This window comes from Aulostomus chinensis, chromosome 4, assembly GCF_037954235.1.
Source record: "Aulostomus chinensis isolate RoL2024-O1b breed Wild chromosome 4, RoL_Achi_v1.0, whole genome shotgun sequence".
Classification (NCBI taxonomy): Eukaryota; Metazoa; Chordata; class Actinopteri; order Syngnathiformes; family Aulostomidae; genus Aulostomus; species Aulostomus chinensis.
Genome location: NC_141323.1, coordinates 14,020,888 through 14,036,478, shown reverse-complemented (window position 1 = coordinate 14,036,478; position 15,591 = coordinate 14,020,888). Strand labels below are relative to the sequence as shown.

The following is a 15,591-nucleotide window of genomic DNA, read 5'->3' as shown; positions in this document are numbered from 1 at the left end:
ATTTTGGCCGCTGAAGAGTCTACTGCCTAGCTTGCAAGTATATGACACTGTGCAGTACTGCTGTGAGCTAAATGCTAACACCTGTATGATAATGAGCACTCATAACATGCTGATGTTTGTCATGTTCACCCACTTATTTTTGCATTTAGCGTGCTATTCTAAAAAAAAAAAAAAAAAAGAATACTCTCTATTCTTTACAATCAAAGCGTGGAATTCATAAAAGTTCTAACTAAAAAGGAGATCTCCAACAAGTATTCTTGAGAGTGTGCATGTAGTTTCCTGGCTGTAGCATTTAGCATGCTAACACGGTGGATTCAGAAACAAGAGTCAACAGCCATGCTAACAGCTCTGTGGCAGCTAATGTCAGGATTCTACCAAGCTCAATCATAATATGCTGATAATGCTGACTGGTGCATTGGTTTGATATATTTAGGCATAAACCGAAATATTGGACAATCTGAAAGTTTGACCTGATGTTGGTGCTTGATGAAAAGTCAGGAGATCGCTGAAGTTTTTTTCAATTGCTGGAGGGAACATGAGCGTTTGTACAAAATTGCTTGGGGATCCATCTGACAGTGAAAGAGACACTGAAAGCCAAAAATACCATTCAGAAGGTGCAGCTAGATGAAACGGCAGGGGATAAGCACAGTCATAAGTATTCATCCTCTAGGGACAATAAATATAGACAGTTTCATAGCAATCCCCCAGTATTTTCTAGAATAGTGCTGTCTGTGATCGACCGACCAACATATAATGTCATCCCTGCTGTTGGTCTAACAGATGAGGTGAAAGCTGAATGAAACAATCACACAGAATACATGATCAAAGCCACTCTGCTCTAATGAAACGGTTCTCTTAATTAGCACTACAGCGCTAATTGAAGTTGGCGATAACACAAAGAACTGCCCTGTCCAGACCAGAGGTGTGGACCTAGATTTTGAGGCCATAAACCGTTCTCTCCTCTTCCCAGCGATTAAATTTGAGCGGAACAGCTTTCCTGCTGGATTGATCCTCTCTCACTCCGGTGTGAACGGGTGGTGAGGGAAGAGCTATAATTTTATCGCATCTGCCTTCTGTAAGGGGCGTGAAGCACATCCAGCCAGGGGACGTTATGATGGTGGAGGCCAAGTCGACAGCTGCTTCTCTGCTGCTTCAATATATAGAAAATAAATGGATTCATTTAACATTCCACTGATTAAGCATGGCGCTTCATGAGCATATGACAAACTGTATGTAATGCAGATTTGAAAGGAATCGAGTATAAGGATTCTTTATTTGACATAACTTCTTAACTTCATAGAATACTTTATTTTGTCAGAACTCGGCTGGGAAACATGCTGTTTCCTCTTAAGGAGCAGTACAGAGGACCGATGGGGAGCTTTGATACACTGGGTAATGTAAAGACTGCTTTGAAACTCAGCAACAGTAAAACCTGAGCTTGTGGGTGACGACCAGAAATGAAGTGAAGAACCCCCTCCCCCCACAAAATGTACTAAACAGGACCAATGAAACTGAAGCCCTCCTCAGGATGGGAGATGAGATCATCCTGAGGAGTCTCAGATTCTTAAGCAGGCAAAAGGTTGCTTTGCAATTAGTCCATAGTCTGAAGATTACGTTGGATTAAAAAAACTAGACTTTAAGATTACAATTTTGTGAGATTCTGGCATAATTAGTGGGGATTAGCTCGAGTACTGTAATTGATTCCTCAGTTGCTCCCCCTAATGAGAAACCTCTCTAGGGTCACGAGGAATCTCTTTAGTTATTTTTGTCAGGTAACAATCCAGGATCAGTTCCCAACAAAGCCACGTAAAATGCAGGATTCTTGCCTTCAAAATAAGAGATGTAATGCTCTATTACTATAGTCATTTTGTTTCAGAACTGGCTTCGAGAGCCTTCTTCTGAAAAAATTCTGACCAGAGGTCAAGCGCTACTGTTGCTAGCCTGTTGCTGATTGCAAAGGTAACATCCCACTGACATCCTGTAATCTGTGTGTGTGAGTTGCTCTGTTATGAAATCGAGGGGCTCGATATGCTTGACCTTATCGATTCTCAGGGTTTGTGTAAGTCAAACATACACATAAAACATCCACCCATCCATCCATCCATCCATCTTCTTCCACTTATCTGGGGTTGGGCCGTCGGGGCAGCAGCTTGAGCAGAGAAACCCAGACTTCCCTCTCCCTGACTTCCCTTCCACATAAAGCATACATACATCTTTATATTTGGACTGACAAGCAAAGGAGATTTTCATATCCCCTCATTCCAACCCTTCCCTAACTCACATTTAACAGCTGATTCTCTATGTATTAATTATATTCCTCTCACATGATGCCTTTTTTGTTGCAGGGTAGAATTGATTCCAGCCTCATGTGAACACATGAATTCATGTGACCACTGGAGCTGGGAACATCCCATGTGTCCATCTGTGGTGGATATGGAGAGTGATATTTTGTAACAAATGACTAAATTCAGCAACTGAGATCGTAAAAACACACACTCTCTCTCTCATATACACACACACGCACGCACGCATGCGCATGCGCACGCGCTCACACACACACACACACACACACACACACACACACACACACACACACACACACACACACACACCCTCCTCATGACCAAAATCTGTGCATGCATTTACATTATGGTGAGAATAAGTGGCTGTGAGGTGTTCCAGCTGTTTGTGATCCTCGAGCCGAGCAGCTTTCAGATGAAGCATCAACCTAAAGATGTATTTGTTGCTGGCTTGTCGCAGGAGCATCTACATTATTCATGGAAGACAACTGGATCGACATCTGCACCACTTCTGCCTTACACGCTGCACTCTGCACTGATGGCACGGAGGGAAAATCTTCCCAAGCAAAGTCCACCATTACATAAACATCACCAGCAGCACCAGTGATGGATCCGTTATAAATAGGCCCCCTTTTTATCCAACGGCCCACGCAGGTGCCTGACACCTGCATACTCTGCTGCACGGCCGGCGATTTGTTGTACAAACGTTGGTTGATGAACCGATTCAGGATTTGCAGAAGGAAAATGAAAAAACAGGAAAACAGTAAGACTGAGAGAGACAGATGTGCAGAGGAAGGAAGGAAAGACCTTTTATGGAGCACGGTGTTTCCTTCATTTTCTTGTTCTCATTTCTCTCCCTCTAGCACCCTGAAATCGCACATTTCATTCTACTTTCCTGATTTTCAGTTAATCACTCCCCTCTTCTCTCTCTCTCTCTCTCTCTCTCTCACCCACTCTGTTTTTCCATTGGCATCCTTTGAATTCAGTGCCTCTTTGCCTTCTGTACCCACATGCATGCATCCTCCCTCCCTCTCTCTCTCTCTCTCTCTCTCTGTCTCTCTCTATCTCTGTGTAAGCCTCTTGTTACCATGGTAACCCTACAATAGGCCTTATACAGCTAATAAATGGAGAGAGCGGGAGAGATGAGCAGGGTGGCAGAAGAAGAAGGAGGAGGGAATAAAATAAGAGGAAAAATGAAATGGAAAAATAAATGGGTGCCAATCTATTCCTGGTGTTGAAGCTTCAGGCAAGAGAGAAACACAGACTGAGAGAGGTACACATATTTAGAATCCATTATATGTTGTGTTTCTAATGTGATGTAAGCACTTATATAATGTGCTTCTATAAGTGTATGGATAAGACATTAGAAGAGCACCGTAATTTTCTGCAGTAAATGCACCACTAACTTGATTTTGCAGACGTTGAATTAAAGGAGGCCGACTTGTAAGTTGACGTGCTGAGCCAATTAGGGGCTTTGCTGAGGAAACGTTAGCAGCTACATCTGATGGCGTGTGGCTAGGCTAACACGGAGCCCTCAGAAAGGAGAGGAAATCCAGTCAACGCTACAGAGCCCAATAGTGACCACCCACCTTTAGAGCAGCTCTAGCTCTCCAAGTACAATTCGATTCCTGCATTTACATTGAGCAAATTCCTTTCATGAGATCAAGGGATCTAGCTAACTAGCTGGCAGGGAAATCGAGACCAGAAAAATTCTGATTCAGTGCACAAAACAACAGGAATCAATGAAAAAGGATTAAGTACAAGACTGTTTACATTCTTCTTTTAAAAGCTAAGAAACTACCAATCCCATAAAGCATTGCAAATGATGCTTCTGACCCAACATTACTATACAATACCAAAATATGCAGTATTTTAAGAAGAAATCATGCTCCTGGAGGAGATTCCCTTCAAACAGTTGTGGGAACTCATGAAACTCAAACTTCAGTAAACATTTCCATGGTAATGGAGCGCCCCAGCAATAATCGCATACGTGTTAGGATTGTGGGTAATGTAGTAATTCTCTGAGAGATTGCTAGTTAAACCCATATCTCTTAAAAGACTCAAGATTTCTTTTATTGACAATTTTAAATCAAGAGTAATAGTGCAAGCCAATCTCATAAATAGTCTAAAACGAATGAGTAAAGCAATGAATATGCCACTTATAAGGCACGATTTAAAAAGAATTTAAGAATGTTCATGTCCATAAAGTGTGCACACGCTTGATCCCACAAAAACCTGGGGTTTCAATAGTAGCAGATACCTTTGTTCCACGACCTGCTTACAGCTAATAATCAAGCGTGAATATTACTGGGGTTTTCACTTTTTTCACTCCTCACTGCCGAGCACCTGAGCTGTACAGATGTAGCTAGTGCGTACTGGCACTGAAAGTCCGCTAATGCATCATAAAGTTAAAAGCAGAGGGTTAAGCGCTGTTATCAATACTGCTGCTTGTCTCTGTCCTTAGAGGACATCAGGCAAAACAGTGTCAGGCCCTGGGATCATGATGGAAATCCAATAGGGAAATAACACACTCTGGTTATATAAATCACACAGCTATGCTTCAATGGGAATACTAAATGAAGGCGTCTCCTTCGCTTTTACATCCGTAAATGTGTGTGTGTGTGTGTGTGTGTGTGTGTGTGTGTGTGTGTGTGTGTGTGTGTGTGTGTGTGCGGGCGCGTACCTGTGGATTTGATAATGAAAGTGTTTTTTGTTTGAAGCACAACACAGATCAAAGTCTTGCTGAGACTCTGAACTGCTCCCATGAAACACACACACATGCGCGCGCGCGCACAGACACACAGACACAGACACACACAGACACACACACACACACACACACACACACACGTTTCCCGCCAGCTTAACTTCTGGTGCTCTGCTTTTGTTAGTTAGCAGCGGGTGTGAGGGACAGTTGGACTGTAACCCAGGTGAGAGTAGGAAGTATTCCTCTAACCATTGCTATGGCTGCCACTTTTCCATGACAACAAGAATTATTGTTGCTATGGTAACAAAGGAGGTAACACAAGGGAGTAAGAAACTGTGGACAGTCATCAACGGTACCTACCTACAGGATGAGGCCCAAAACAGATATTGTTTAAGTTCAATACATAATAACACTGAAGTCATTCTACTGCTACTATCTGTCCATATAGCATGTCAACATTCCAGTGTTGAATCAAATCTATCAATTTCTAACGATAAAATCATAACAAACACAGGTCACGAGGTTGTGTTTGCATTATTTAGTATCTATGTTCCTTTTTTTTGGGTATTTTGTGAATATGAATGAAAATATTTTAAAGTGTGAGTTTAAGAATGATTTAGCGGAGGAGAGACGTCTAAACTCAGTGAGAGAGGAAGTTGCTGGATGAAAGTAACCTTCATCTGGTCTGACAGTAAAAGGCACTGACGGAGCATCTTCAGCTGATGTTTTCATGATAACCAGGAGAGTTTTCCTCATGAAAATGTATGTTTGCATCCTGATTACCATTCAAACAGACTTGGGTTTCATCTACAGGCTAGATTTATCACCTAAACCTCCACAGAAAACAAACCTGAAAGCAGACATTTGGTTTAGTAATAGATACAACTGAAAACTTGGGAAGTATACATTGTAGATGCTTACTGTAATTTCGCAAAAATGGTAGTGACAAAAGAATGAAGGACCTTCATACTACATATCTCTCTTAACCCCAGGTGAAGAGCTACAGAGAGAAGCTGTTGGGTAGTTATCGTAACTCTGGGTTCAACGAGAATAGACGCAGCTCCTTCACGGAACAGTAACTCAGTGTTTCTAGGTGAAGAGCTCCTGGGAGAGTGTACCTGTGGCTCCTTAACGCTGCACTGAATCACCATATAGGTCAGCAGGTTGGCGTTAGCAAGCTAACATTACCCCTTAAAAAAGGTCCAACCTCCGATGGAAAACAACTGTACAGTTCAGACCAAATCAGTCTGGGTGATTTCCTCCATTTCAATTCATTGAGGACAAAATGTCATGTTTTTGGGGCTAAGAAAGACAAATAGATAGACACCCCACTCTCCTTTCTGGGTGCATTACAAGGCTCCAGACCCTCATCTGACAGCTGCCTGCTAGCTTGATTAGCTAAAACAAATGCTAGCAATGGGGCGTGAGAGAACACTGTCTCAAAATTCTGTCTGAGAAACCCAAGATTTAATAATAGAAGTGAAAAACATTTTGCGTTAAGGTGTATTTGAAGACTCTTGAGATGCTTTTCCCTGTGGCCCCACTGTTAGCATTCATAGCAGCTAAGTTAACTAGCAGTTAGCCGACCCATGGAAGTCCAGAGAGGAGCAAATTGTATCTACCTGCTTGACACCACAAATGATGAACAATAAGAATATTTCCCAAAAACTGGCAAGCAACCACCCTTAACATGCATATTATATATATGCATATATATATATATATATATATATATATATATATGCATATATATGCATATATATGCATATATATATGCATATATATATATATATGCATATATATATGCATATATATATATATGCATATATATGCATATATATATGCATATATATATGCATATATATATGCATATATATATATATGCATATATATATATATGCATATATATATGCATATATATATGCATATATATATATGCATATATATGCATATATATATGCATATATATATATATATATATGCATATATATATATATGCATATATATATGCATATATATATGCATATATATATATGCATATATATATATATATATATGCATGATATATATCACTGCCAGAAAAGTTAACTCCTTCAAATTCATGCTAAACTATCTTTTTTTGTTTAGAATTCCTCTTATTATGATTCTCTGCACCATTTCATTCTGCTTGTTTGCTTTTGTTTTCCTAATGTGTGTTTTCTCTTGTGCGCTATACTTTAGTGTTGCCTTTGGTATGAAATGCACTGCCTAAGTACATTTGCCTTGATGTTGCTGCAGTGGAAATTCTGCGATCAGTGGGGAAGAAGTAAATCTGACATCAAATTCAAAGTTGTTCATCTTTGACATGCAAATTTCTCAAGTCTTACCTGTGAGCTGACAGTCGTCGTTGGATCCTGCAGAGTCTTCCTGGTTGGGGCTGAGGGGAGGGCTGGCAGGGGGGCTGGTGCTGAAGCTGGCGTAGCCCAGGGACGAGCTCACCTCGCTGGGCTCGCAGCTGTGGTTGATCGGCCTCTGGACGTCCAGGGATGAGGACAGAGAGGTGCGCTGCTTTGGCTGAGACACAAGACAAGAGGACAGAGAGGCGGTCAGAACATTCACCATTTCACAGTTTGGAACCCTAAAAGTGCTTCTTTTGTAAATTATGGGCTTATCTGCATTTTTATTTCTTAGCTTTTATGTGTCGTATTAAAAATGATTACCTTCTTCAGGCTTAATGGCACTTAAATATTTACTGTATATTTTGGAAACAAGAAATTTAGTAGCTTAATAACCAGCAGACTAGCTGTAAATTTGTTGTCAACTCCTCAAGTGTAAAAAATATACAAAATAAAATAACGTAAGTATATTTTTGGGCGTTTTCTGCCCATTTATAGCCTAATCAATCAATCTAGGTGAGGATCAACTGAGTATGAAAAACTGAAGTCATAATGAGCTGCAGCCTTTTCTCATTTGGATCAACATAGTAAAGATAATGAGAGCCCACACATGACTCTGAATTCTGACATCTGGTCTGATGTCTGCAGTTTATATAATGCAAAAGCACATAATAAGACGGAGAGAGAAGGAGGAGGTGAATACAGTGATACAGAGGGTGCAACACTACTTGCAGTATTAAGTGAGAGAGTGACACAAAGGGAAAGCGAGGCAGAGGACAAGGGAAAGTGTCGACATCTGGCAAACACATGTTACATAATGAGGCATTTGCAGCTTTCAACAACCCGCTGCTTCTCAGGTAGTCGAAACCCTGCTGCTGCCAGTGTGTGTGCGCATGTGTGTGTGTGTGTGTGTGCTCACGTGTGTGCACCTATTAGAGGATGCAAGCAAATCAAATCAATGAAGAAAAAGAAAGAAGAAAAAAAAAAACAGAAGACATCCTGAAGTATTTAGAGACAGATGCATGACAGGATAACCTTCACTAGACCTTCATTTCCTTGAGTGTGACTCAGAGCACCCTGAGAGAGAGAGCGAGAGAGAGAGAGAGAGAGAGAGAGAGAAAAGCAAAGGATGGGCAAACCCTACTTGCCATGCACGGTACGCTTAAATTATGCTTTAAACTCTCTTCAGATCACCAAAATGAAACTGAAGTGAAAAACAAAAAATAAAAACAAGGGATGGGGGGGTGGATGAATTCCACAAATGACATGAAAAATGTATTTCCGTTTTCTGAGGATGAGCGGAAGAATCAGGGACATTGAGAAAACACGAATAGTGAAGATGAAAGTGTGAAGAAAGGAAGATGATGGAGGTTGAGGATAAAAAAGTGGCAACAAAATGATTTTGTATGGGATATAAAAGTCCTTTTAAATGGTGTCTTTCTCCTTAACAGGCACAGATACTGTACTAACGCAGCAGCCTCAATAGGCCATAATGTGACACAGATAGAACAAGATTTTTTTTTTCTTTTTGTTTCTTGGCAGACATGGTCAGATGGGAATTAAGAGTAGAGCAGCAACCTACAGGGAGCAGAGATGTTTAAAGGACAGATGCATCAACCAGCCGAGCTCACAACAGCCCAGAGAGCCGACGGGGAACCAGGAAGATGATGGATGAGCCCAACAGGGACTGGACACCGACATGCAGGCTTGCCGAAGATCCTCTTCAGAGGTCTCGCGGTGTAGACAAATGCTCTGCATTGACTTCTGATTTATGACTGCTTTTTATGGAAAAAGGGGCCTTTTTCTCCCCACAGGGAATCAGAATGAATGTACCGTGCTGTAAATTTAATGTATTTAGATATACGTAACAAGTGGCGTTCATCTGAAAGTTTCAACTGACTTTAGGACATTACAGACAACGAATAAGTAGTTGATTAAAGTGCTTTTGCATTTTTTTCCCCAAAATAAACGCAGAAGTAAAACTGGGTATTAAACAATGGAAGTGTGGTATATTCTTTCACGGTGATGTTCAACAAGAGACGGATGGAAAAATGGAAAACTGAAAAACAAAAAATCCACACATTCTGTTGATGTTTTTGTTTTTCATAATCAAAATGGGGGCTGCACAGTGGTGCAGCAGTCAGCACTGTGGCCTCACAGCAAGAAGGTTCCGGGTTCGAGTCCCGGCTCAGGCACGGGATCTTTCTGTGTGGAGTCTGCATGTTCTCCCTGTTCCTGCGTGGGTTCTCTCTGGTACTCCGGCTTCCTCCCACAGTCCAAAGACATGCAATTTGGGGACGAGGCTGATTGATTCTCTAAATTGATATGATGTGATTGTATGAATGTGAGTGTGGATGGTTGTTCGTCTCTGTGTGTTGGCCCTGTGATGGACTGGTGACCTGTCCAGGGTGAACCCCGCCTCTCGCCCGTAGATGCTGGGATAGGCTCCAGCCCCCCCGTGACCCTTACTAGTAAGGAATAAGCGGAAGACGACGATGGATGGATGGACGATGGATAATCAAAATAGGGAAAAGGGAAAGAGAAAGACAGATGTCTCTTGAGTCAAAGTGAACACTTGTACCAAATTTTAGGGGAAAAAAGAGGAGAAAAAAATCCCTCAAGGCGTTCAAATACTTGTGTTTCCACAAGAAATAATGAGGAAAAGTTTAGTTCCTTTGATAAATTAAGCAATAAATACACGTGGAGGTTTTGTCAACCTCAGACTAAAACAGAAAATTCCACTTTTACATGAATGCATAAGTAATAACACCTTAATACACATAGAACAATCATCCTAGGGGCCTTTTTTATGCTTTGATGATTCACAAGTCGATTTCCATGACTATACCTGTATAATAGGGAGGTATTAGTACTTCTACTTCGTAGCTGATGTGAATACTCAGTCTCTACAGCTTTTTGCTATCTTAAATGAGTGTGTGTGTGTGTTTGTGTCTTCTTTTACAAGCCATCTGATGTTTAATGAGTTCAATGGCGTTCGCTACTGAAGCACTTATCTCTGTCTTGTCCCTGTGTGTGTGACGACTTCTTTTTAACAACTGAAAGTGTTTTCTCTAAGGACTCGTTAAGAGTTTCCACATGCACATTCATACACACACACACACAATAACATTATACAAAAACATGCACACACACACACACACACACACACTGTAGTTCTGGCTGAAGCTCAGCGTTAACAACCCAAATGGGCGTCTGGCTAATGAACATGTCATGGCCGATTGGAAGGGGATTAATGAGCACACCCCCCATACACACACACACTCACACACATACACACTCGCCTGACTAAACTAAAGCAGAGTCTGTTCTCGCAGCCTGGCGCAGCATCCGCGGGGGGAAACATGCTGTTTAACACCTCACTAATGCGTACGTGTTTGTGTTTGGGTGCTGATAAATGACACACCCTCCGGCTAAAACTGTCATTCTCCACCTGACACACAGCTCCGGTTCGCTCGCATGCATTCAAACGTGCTCATTTCTGCGTGACACTGGAAAAACGCGACACTGATTTCTGAATAACAAGATTATCAATTATCATAAAATGATCATGATTAGAGTTGCGGTGTGTGTGTGTGTGTGTTTGCGCGCGCACTGTTGACGAATGAAACTTTATCAGAAAAAGATTCACTATAGGGCAAATGCGAAATAATAAAACAAATCCTTGAAAAATGTTGCTCTTCCACTAATTCTGCAACATTATAATAATGGTTCGCTTCCATTGGCAGTTGTTTTAACTTAATGATGCTGGAGCCATGCATGTCATCTGTAGCCAGAGCTTTTATTCATTTTTCATTCTTGCTCTTTTTCTCTCCCTCTCTCTATTTCAGTCGCCTCCTGCGTCTACATACAGTAAAGATACAAACACATCATCTTAGCATGTAAAAAGAGGAAGAATAAGACAATGGGGAACAAAAGGAGGTAAAAGTCCAAAACCTCTTTACCTCACATCCAAGATAAACTACTATTCTACTATTCTTGATTGGCACTTTTCCTCTAGCGCTGATTTTGGCAGCTATTCTTTATTTTAGTCGTGTGTAAAATGTCCTGATGTTGTTGTTGCTGAGTTTTAGTTGACTGTAAATCTGAGCTTTTCAGTTTTATCTTAGTCTAAGAACACTATAACTATTGTGGTCTAGTTTTAGTCTTTGAACCTTGATCTCTACTTGTTTGGGGTGACACTGAAATTTTCTCTATGGCTGTTAATGTTTGACTAAATACTTGTTAGTTTTATTCACATTTAGTCATTTGATTATTGTTATTGGGAGGATTTCCTCTGCCGTGCTGGTTGTTAATAGCAGGATTTATGGGTCAAGGCAGGACCGGTTTAGTCTGAATAAAGGTTTTTTGTTTTTTTTGGTCTTGTTGTTTGGATGGATTTTTACATTTACAGTTTCTAAGAGCTCAGCGTGAACAGTACTAATTCACTCTGTCCTGTATTTCTGCAGTACATAACAATAATCAAACAAAAATATTGTGGTGGGATCTAAAATGCAGAGTGGAGGCCAGAAGCAGCTGCCTGTGTTTGAGCTCATAACTAATGAGGTGAACGAACTCTTTTGCTTTTATTGAAATCACCTAAATGCTACGAACAAATCCTTTTGAATGCAGGTGGTAAATGCCAGAGTCTCGCTCAGATGTTTAACTCCCACTGGAGAGCTTTGGGCTTTAGCTCCAGTCTGTTCAATTAGCAGTGTGTGACCCACGTCTCTCCTACGCCGGGGGCCTCCGGCATCCTTGCTCGCAATAGGGAAGCAAATCTCTTCAACAGCCTCACACACACACACACACACACACACACACACACACACACACACACACACACACACACGGTCCAAGCACCTTGATAATGTTCAGGTAGAGAGCAGTAAAACCACCAGCTACAGTCAAATTTATCTTTATTGGTACTCTTTGTCTTGCTACCCCCACCCAGTTTCCTGCCAGTCTTTTCTGAGTCAAACAGCTGTCATGGATGTTTATTGACTCTGTGTGTGTGTGTGTGTGTGTGTGTGTGTGTGTGTGTGTGTGTGTGTGTGTGTGGCGCACGTTTGTGGACACAAGCCTCCAATGTGGACTCAATATTTAGTCGCCACCAATGAGTCACACTCGTGCATTAGATATACTGTAATGCTGGAAGATTAATTGACTGGAGAAACATTGTCACAAAGAGAAATCATAGGGTAACAGTTTGTGTGTGTATGCGTGTGTGTATGCGTGTGTGTATGCGCGTGTGTGTGTGTGCGTGTGTGTTCAGCACTCATGCAGCCCCAGTAGCCCACTGATTAAAGAGTGTGAACAGATTAATTAGCGCTAAATGCCAAAGTGATTGGTGATCATTTTCTCTGTGTGTTTTATTGATGGTTCTGCTGATTTTCTGCTGGAAAAGTTTACTTTATAGCAGGTTTAATGAGATAAGTTCTACACACAGAAACACGTGCACACACACACACACACACACACACACACACACACACACTTAATCCATTTATTAAGAATACCAAGATAACGCTAATGTATTATATTATATCATCCTGGCAATAAATCCTCCCTTAATGATGATGAGGATCATGTTCAGGTTTTATTAAATCTGTTTGTGACAGGATTTATCTTCATGGTCATCGTATTTAGTAACAGACTGGTAAAATATTAGCAACATTACAACCCAGAAGAAATTAGAGCCCTGAAAATAACCTATAAATGAGTGAATGAGTGATGGAGGGCACAGTCTCATCCACACACTCTTTTTTTTTGGGGGGGGGGGGGATAACACTGCAAAATTAAGAAAGACAGGTATGCAAGGAAATAAAATAATTACAGTAAATAATGATTTATGGAGAAGGAATGGGATTAAAATGGTGTGATGTGATCATCTGTACAGGAAAAATAAACAATCAGCTCACGCCTTTGCGAGTACAAAGAAATTCCATCATGTCCACTGGAATATAAACCTCTCCTAGAACAAACCCTGGTTATTAAAAGCTGCATTTATGTTTCAAGACACATGCACTTACGAGTCCTGATGCTTCTTTTTTTGTTTCCTTTAATCATCCACTCGATCTTTCTGTTACTCAAGTCCAATCTGCTCAAGAGTGTGATCAAGAGCTGCTGGAGATCGAACACATCCAGCTGATAATCTGGACAAGAAGTTACAAGATGAGCAGATGAAAGATGAAAGCCATCCTGACATTAAACCGATAGACTCCCGTGATCACGTCACGCTCCTGTGAAAGGATCTCATGTATTTTTATGTCTGTGACTGTCTGATGGTCGATACTGCAGCATTAGACGCACATGAGATTTTTTTTAATTTGTTTTTTACACACCACAACGGATGGGAGAAATTACTCAAAATGCATTTATATTTTGAGCAACACATTAAAAAAAACATTAACCAAGCACTAATTTAAAGATCTGCTTGTATACAAGCACATCGCACACACCTAAAACTGCATTCTTCCCGCTGTAGGAGAATTAAAAGCAAAATACACTTTTCTTACTACAGCTTGCATTCGTTTTTAGCGTGGAGGGAAATTGTGAGTATCCCAGATGAAAACGGTGATCCAGCTGATCGACTGGTAGGGTCTATCCTGCTCCCTCTCGCCTCCTGCTGTCCAGATTTACAGTAGGCTACAATTTCTATCTGTCAGCATCCGTGTGATTGATAGGAATGTTTCTAATCAGTGTTGCCATAACAGAAGAGAATCTTCGAGGAGATGATGACATCAGGGGGATCTTAGACCCGTCAATCGTATCATGCCAACAGCAGTTAGCCAAAACCAGTCAGGCACGATTAAGCAATAATTAGTTGGTGTGATGCGTCTCAGTGTGAAAAGTAGCGAATAATCAAGCTGATGGTTTTGCCAGCAGGCCGAATACTACAGTCCATTTTAGCTTTCGTCTTTCAGGTGTGTTTAGGTAACTGCAGCGTAGCAGTCAACATGACAAGGGCGAGTTCTCATGGTAGCATCATACCTTTTCGATATAATAAGAAAGAATTCAGGAGTTTTTTTTCATTTCACAAAACCCTTGCGACCGTTGTCAGGGTCCTGACCCAAGGTTGAGAGCCACTGTCCAAAATCTAGTGACTGCTAAATTAAATTAATTTGACCAAAGAAGGTCCTACAATGGAAATTTCAAATGCAATCGACAGGCAATATTTCACCATGAAATGTATCCGTCTGTATCTTTTAATCTATTTATAATCCCTGGATTTACCAAAGTGCTCCGGGGTAATTATTCAATATTTATAGATATTTCAACTTATGCAGGGTATTTCTGTGTTGAATGTTTTGAGGGGAGAGCACAAGAGTGATGGGTGATGTCCGGCCAACTGTATAGGGCCAGTTAAAAAAATCAAGGGCTGAATTTTAGAATCCCAGTTTAACTCTGCTGGCAAATGAAAATCAGGATTTCTTGGACAATGCCAATTTTTTTTTAATTTTTTTTTTTAGGGTTGTCCTTCCAATTTTTACTACAAATAAACGCTCAGAAAATAATGAAAATGCAGTGCCTTAAAAAGCAAAAGAGTAATTTAATCTCTCATTATCCCAAATGACCCCCCCCCCCCACACACACACACACACACACAGACATACCCTCCTGGAAGCCCGACAGGAAAACATTAATATTCTATCACAGCAAACAGGAAGGACTGCAGCGCGACACCACACTCTTGTGTACAGGCTGCACCACTCATTGGTATGTTTGTGTGCATTGGAGCGTGTGCTTACAGTGAATACTGATGAAATAACCGGCGGGAGCACTAACATGAAATGAAATGAATTTGAGACAACTAATTTGGAGCTATAAAACTGAACTCCGGTGATCCTTGATTATTTGCGCTTCAAGCTGAATGGGAGGGGGCCCGCTGAGCGCCGCATGGGATCTCTCTACACACACATTAGTTAACATGCTAAAGACAGGCCCGTGATGAGAGGAGGTGACGGGAGAGAAGGATTGACGGGCAGATGAGGTGAGCGAAGGAGAGTTGAAAGAAAGATATGATTAAAATTTTTTTTTAAAAAGCTCTCAATAAAAGTTGATGATAATGAGGAAACAAGTGGGGTTCCTTTTGAAGGGAAACACTTGATTTAAAAATGACTTTACCAGGTAATTATCTCACGTCACTGTCAGACCTTTTGCTTGAGCTCCCACTTTATGATCCATCGTGACGCTCAACAGCAGCAAAGAC

The 15,591-nt window shown here is 41.0% G+C and overlaps 1 protein-coding gene across 5 annotated transcripts in view; it reads right to left on the bottom strand.

Moving 5' to 3' along the window:
* Positions 1–15,591, bottom strand: part of anks1b (ankyrin repeat and sterile alpha motif domain containing 1B) — a 216,610-nt gene that overhangs the window by 70,970 nt on the left and 130,049 nt on the right. For 4 of the 5 annotated variants that reach the window (XM_086201956.1, XM_086201951.1, XM_086201952.1 and 1 more), the window contains one exon: positions 7,374–7,560. The exons of the other annotated variant lie outside the window; for it this stretch is intronic. In XM_086201956.1, coding sequence (XP_086058082.1) covers positions 7,374–7,560 — 187 coding nt within the window. The remainder of the gene's footprint in view (positions 1–7,373; positions 7,561–15,591) is intronic. 5 annotated transcript variants of the gene reach the window in all.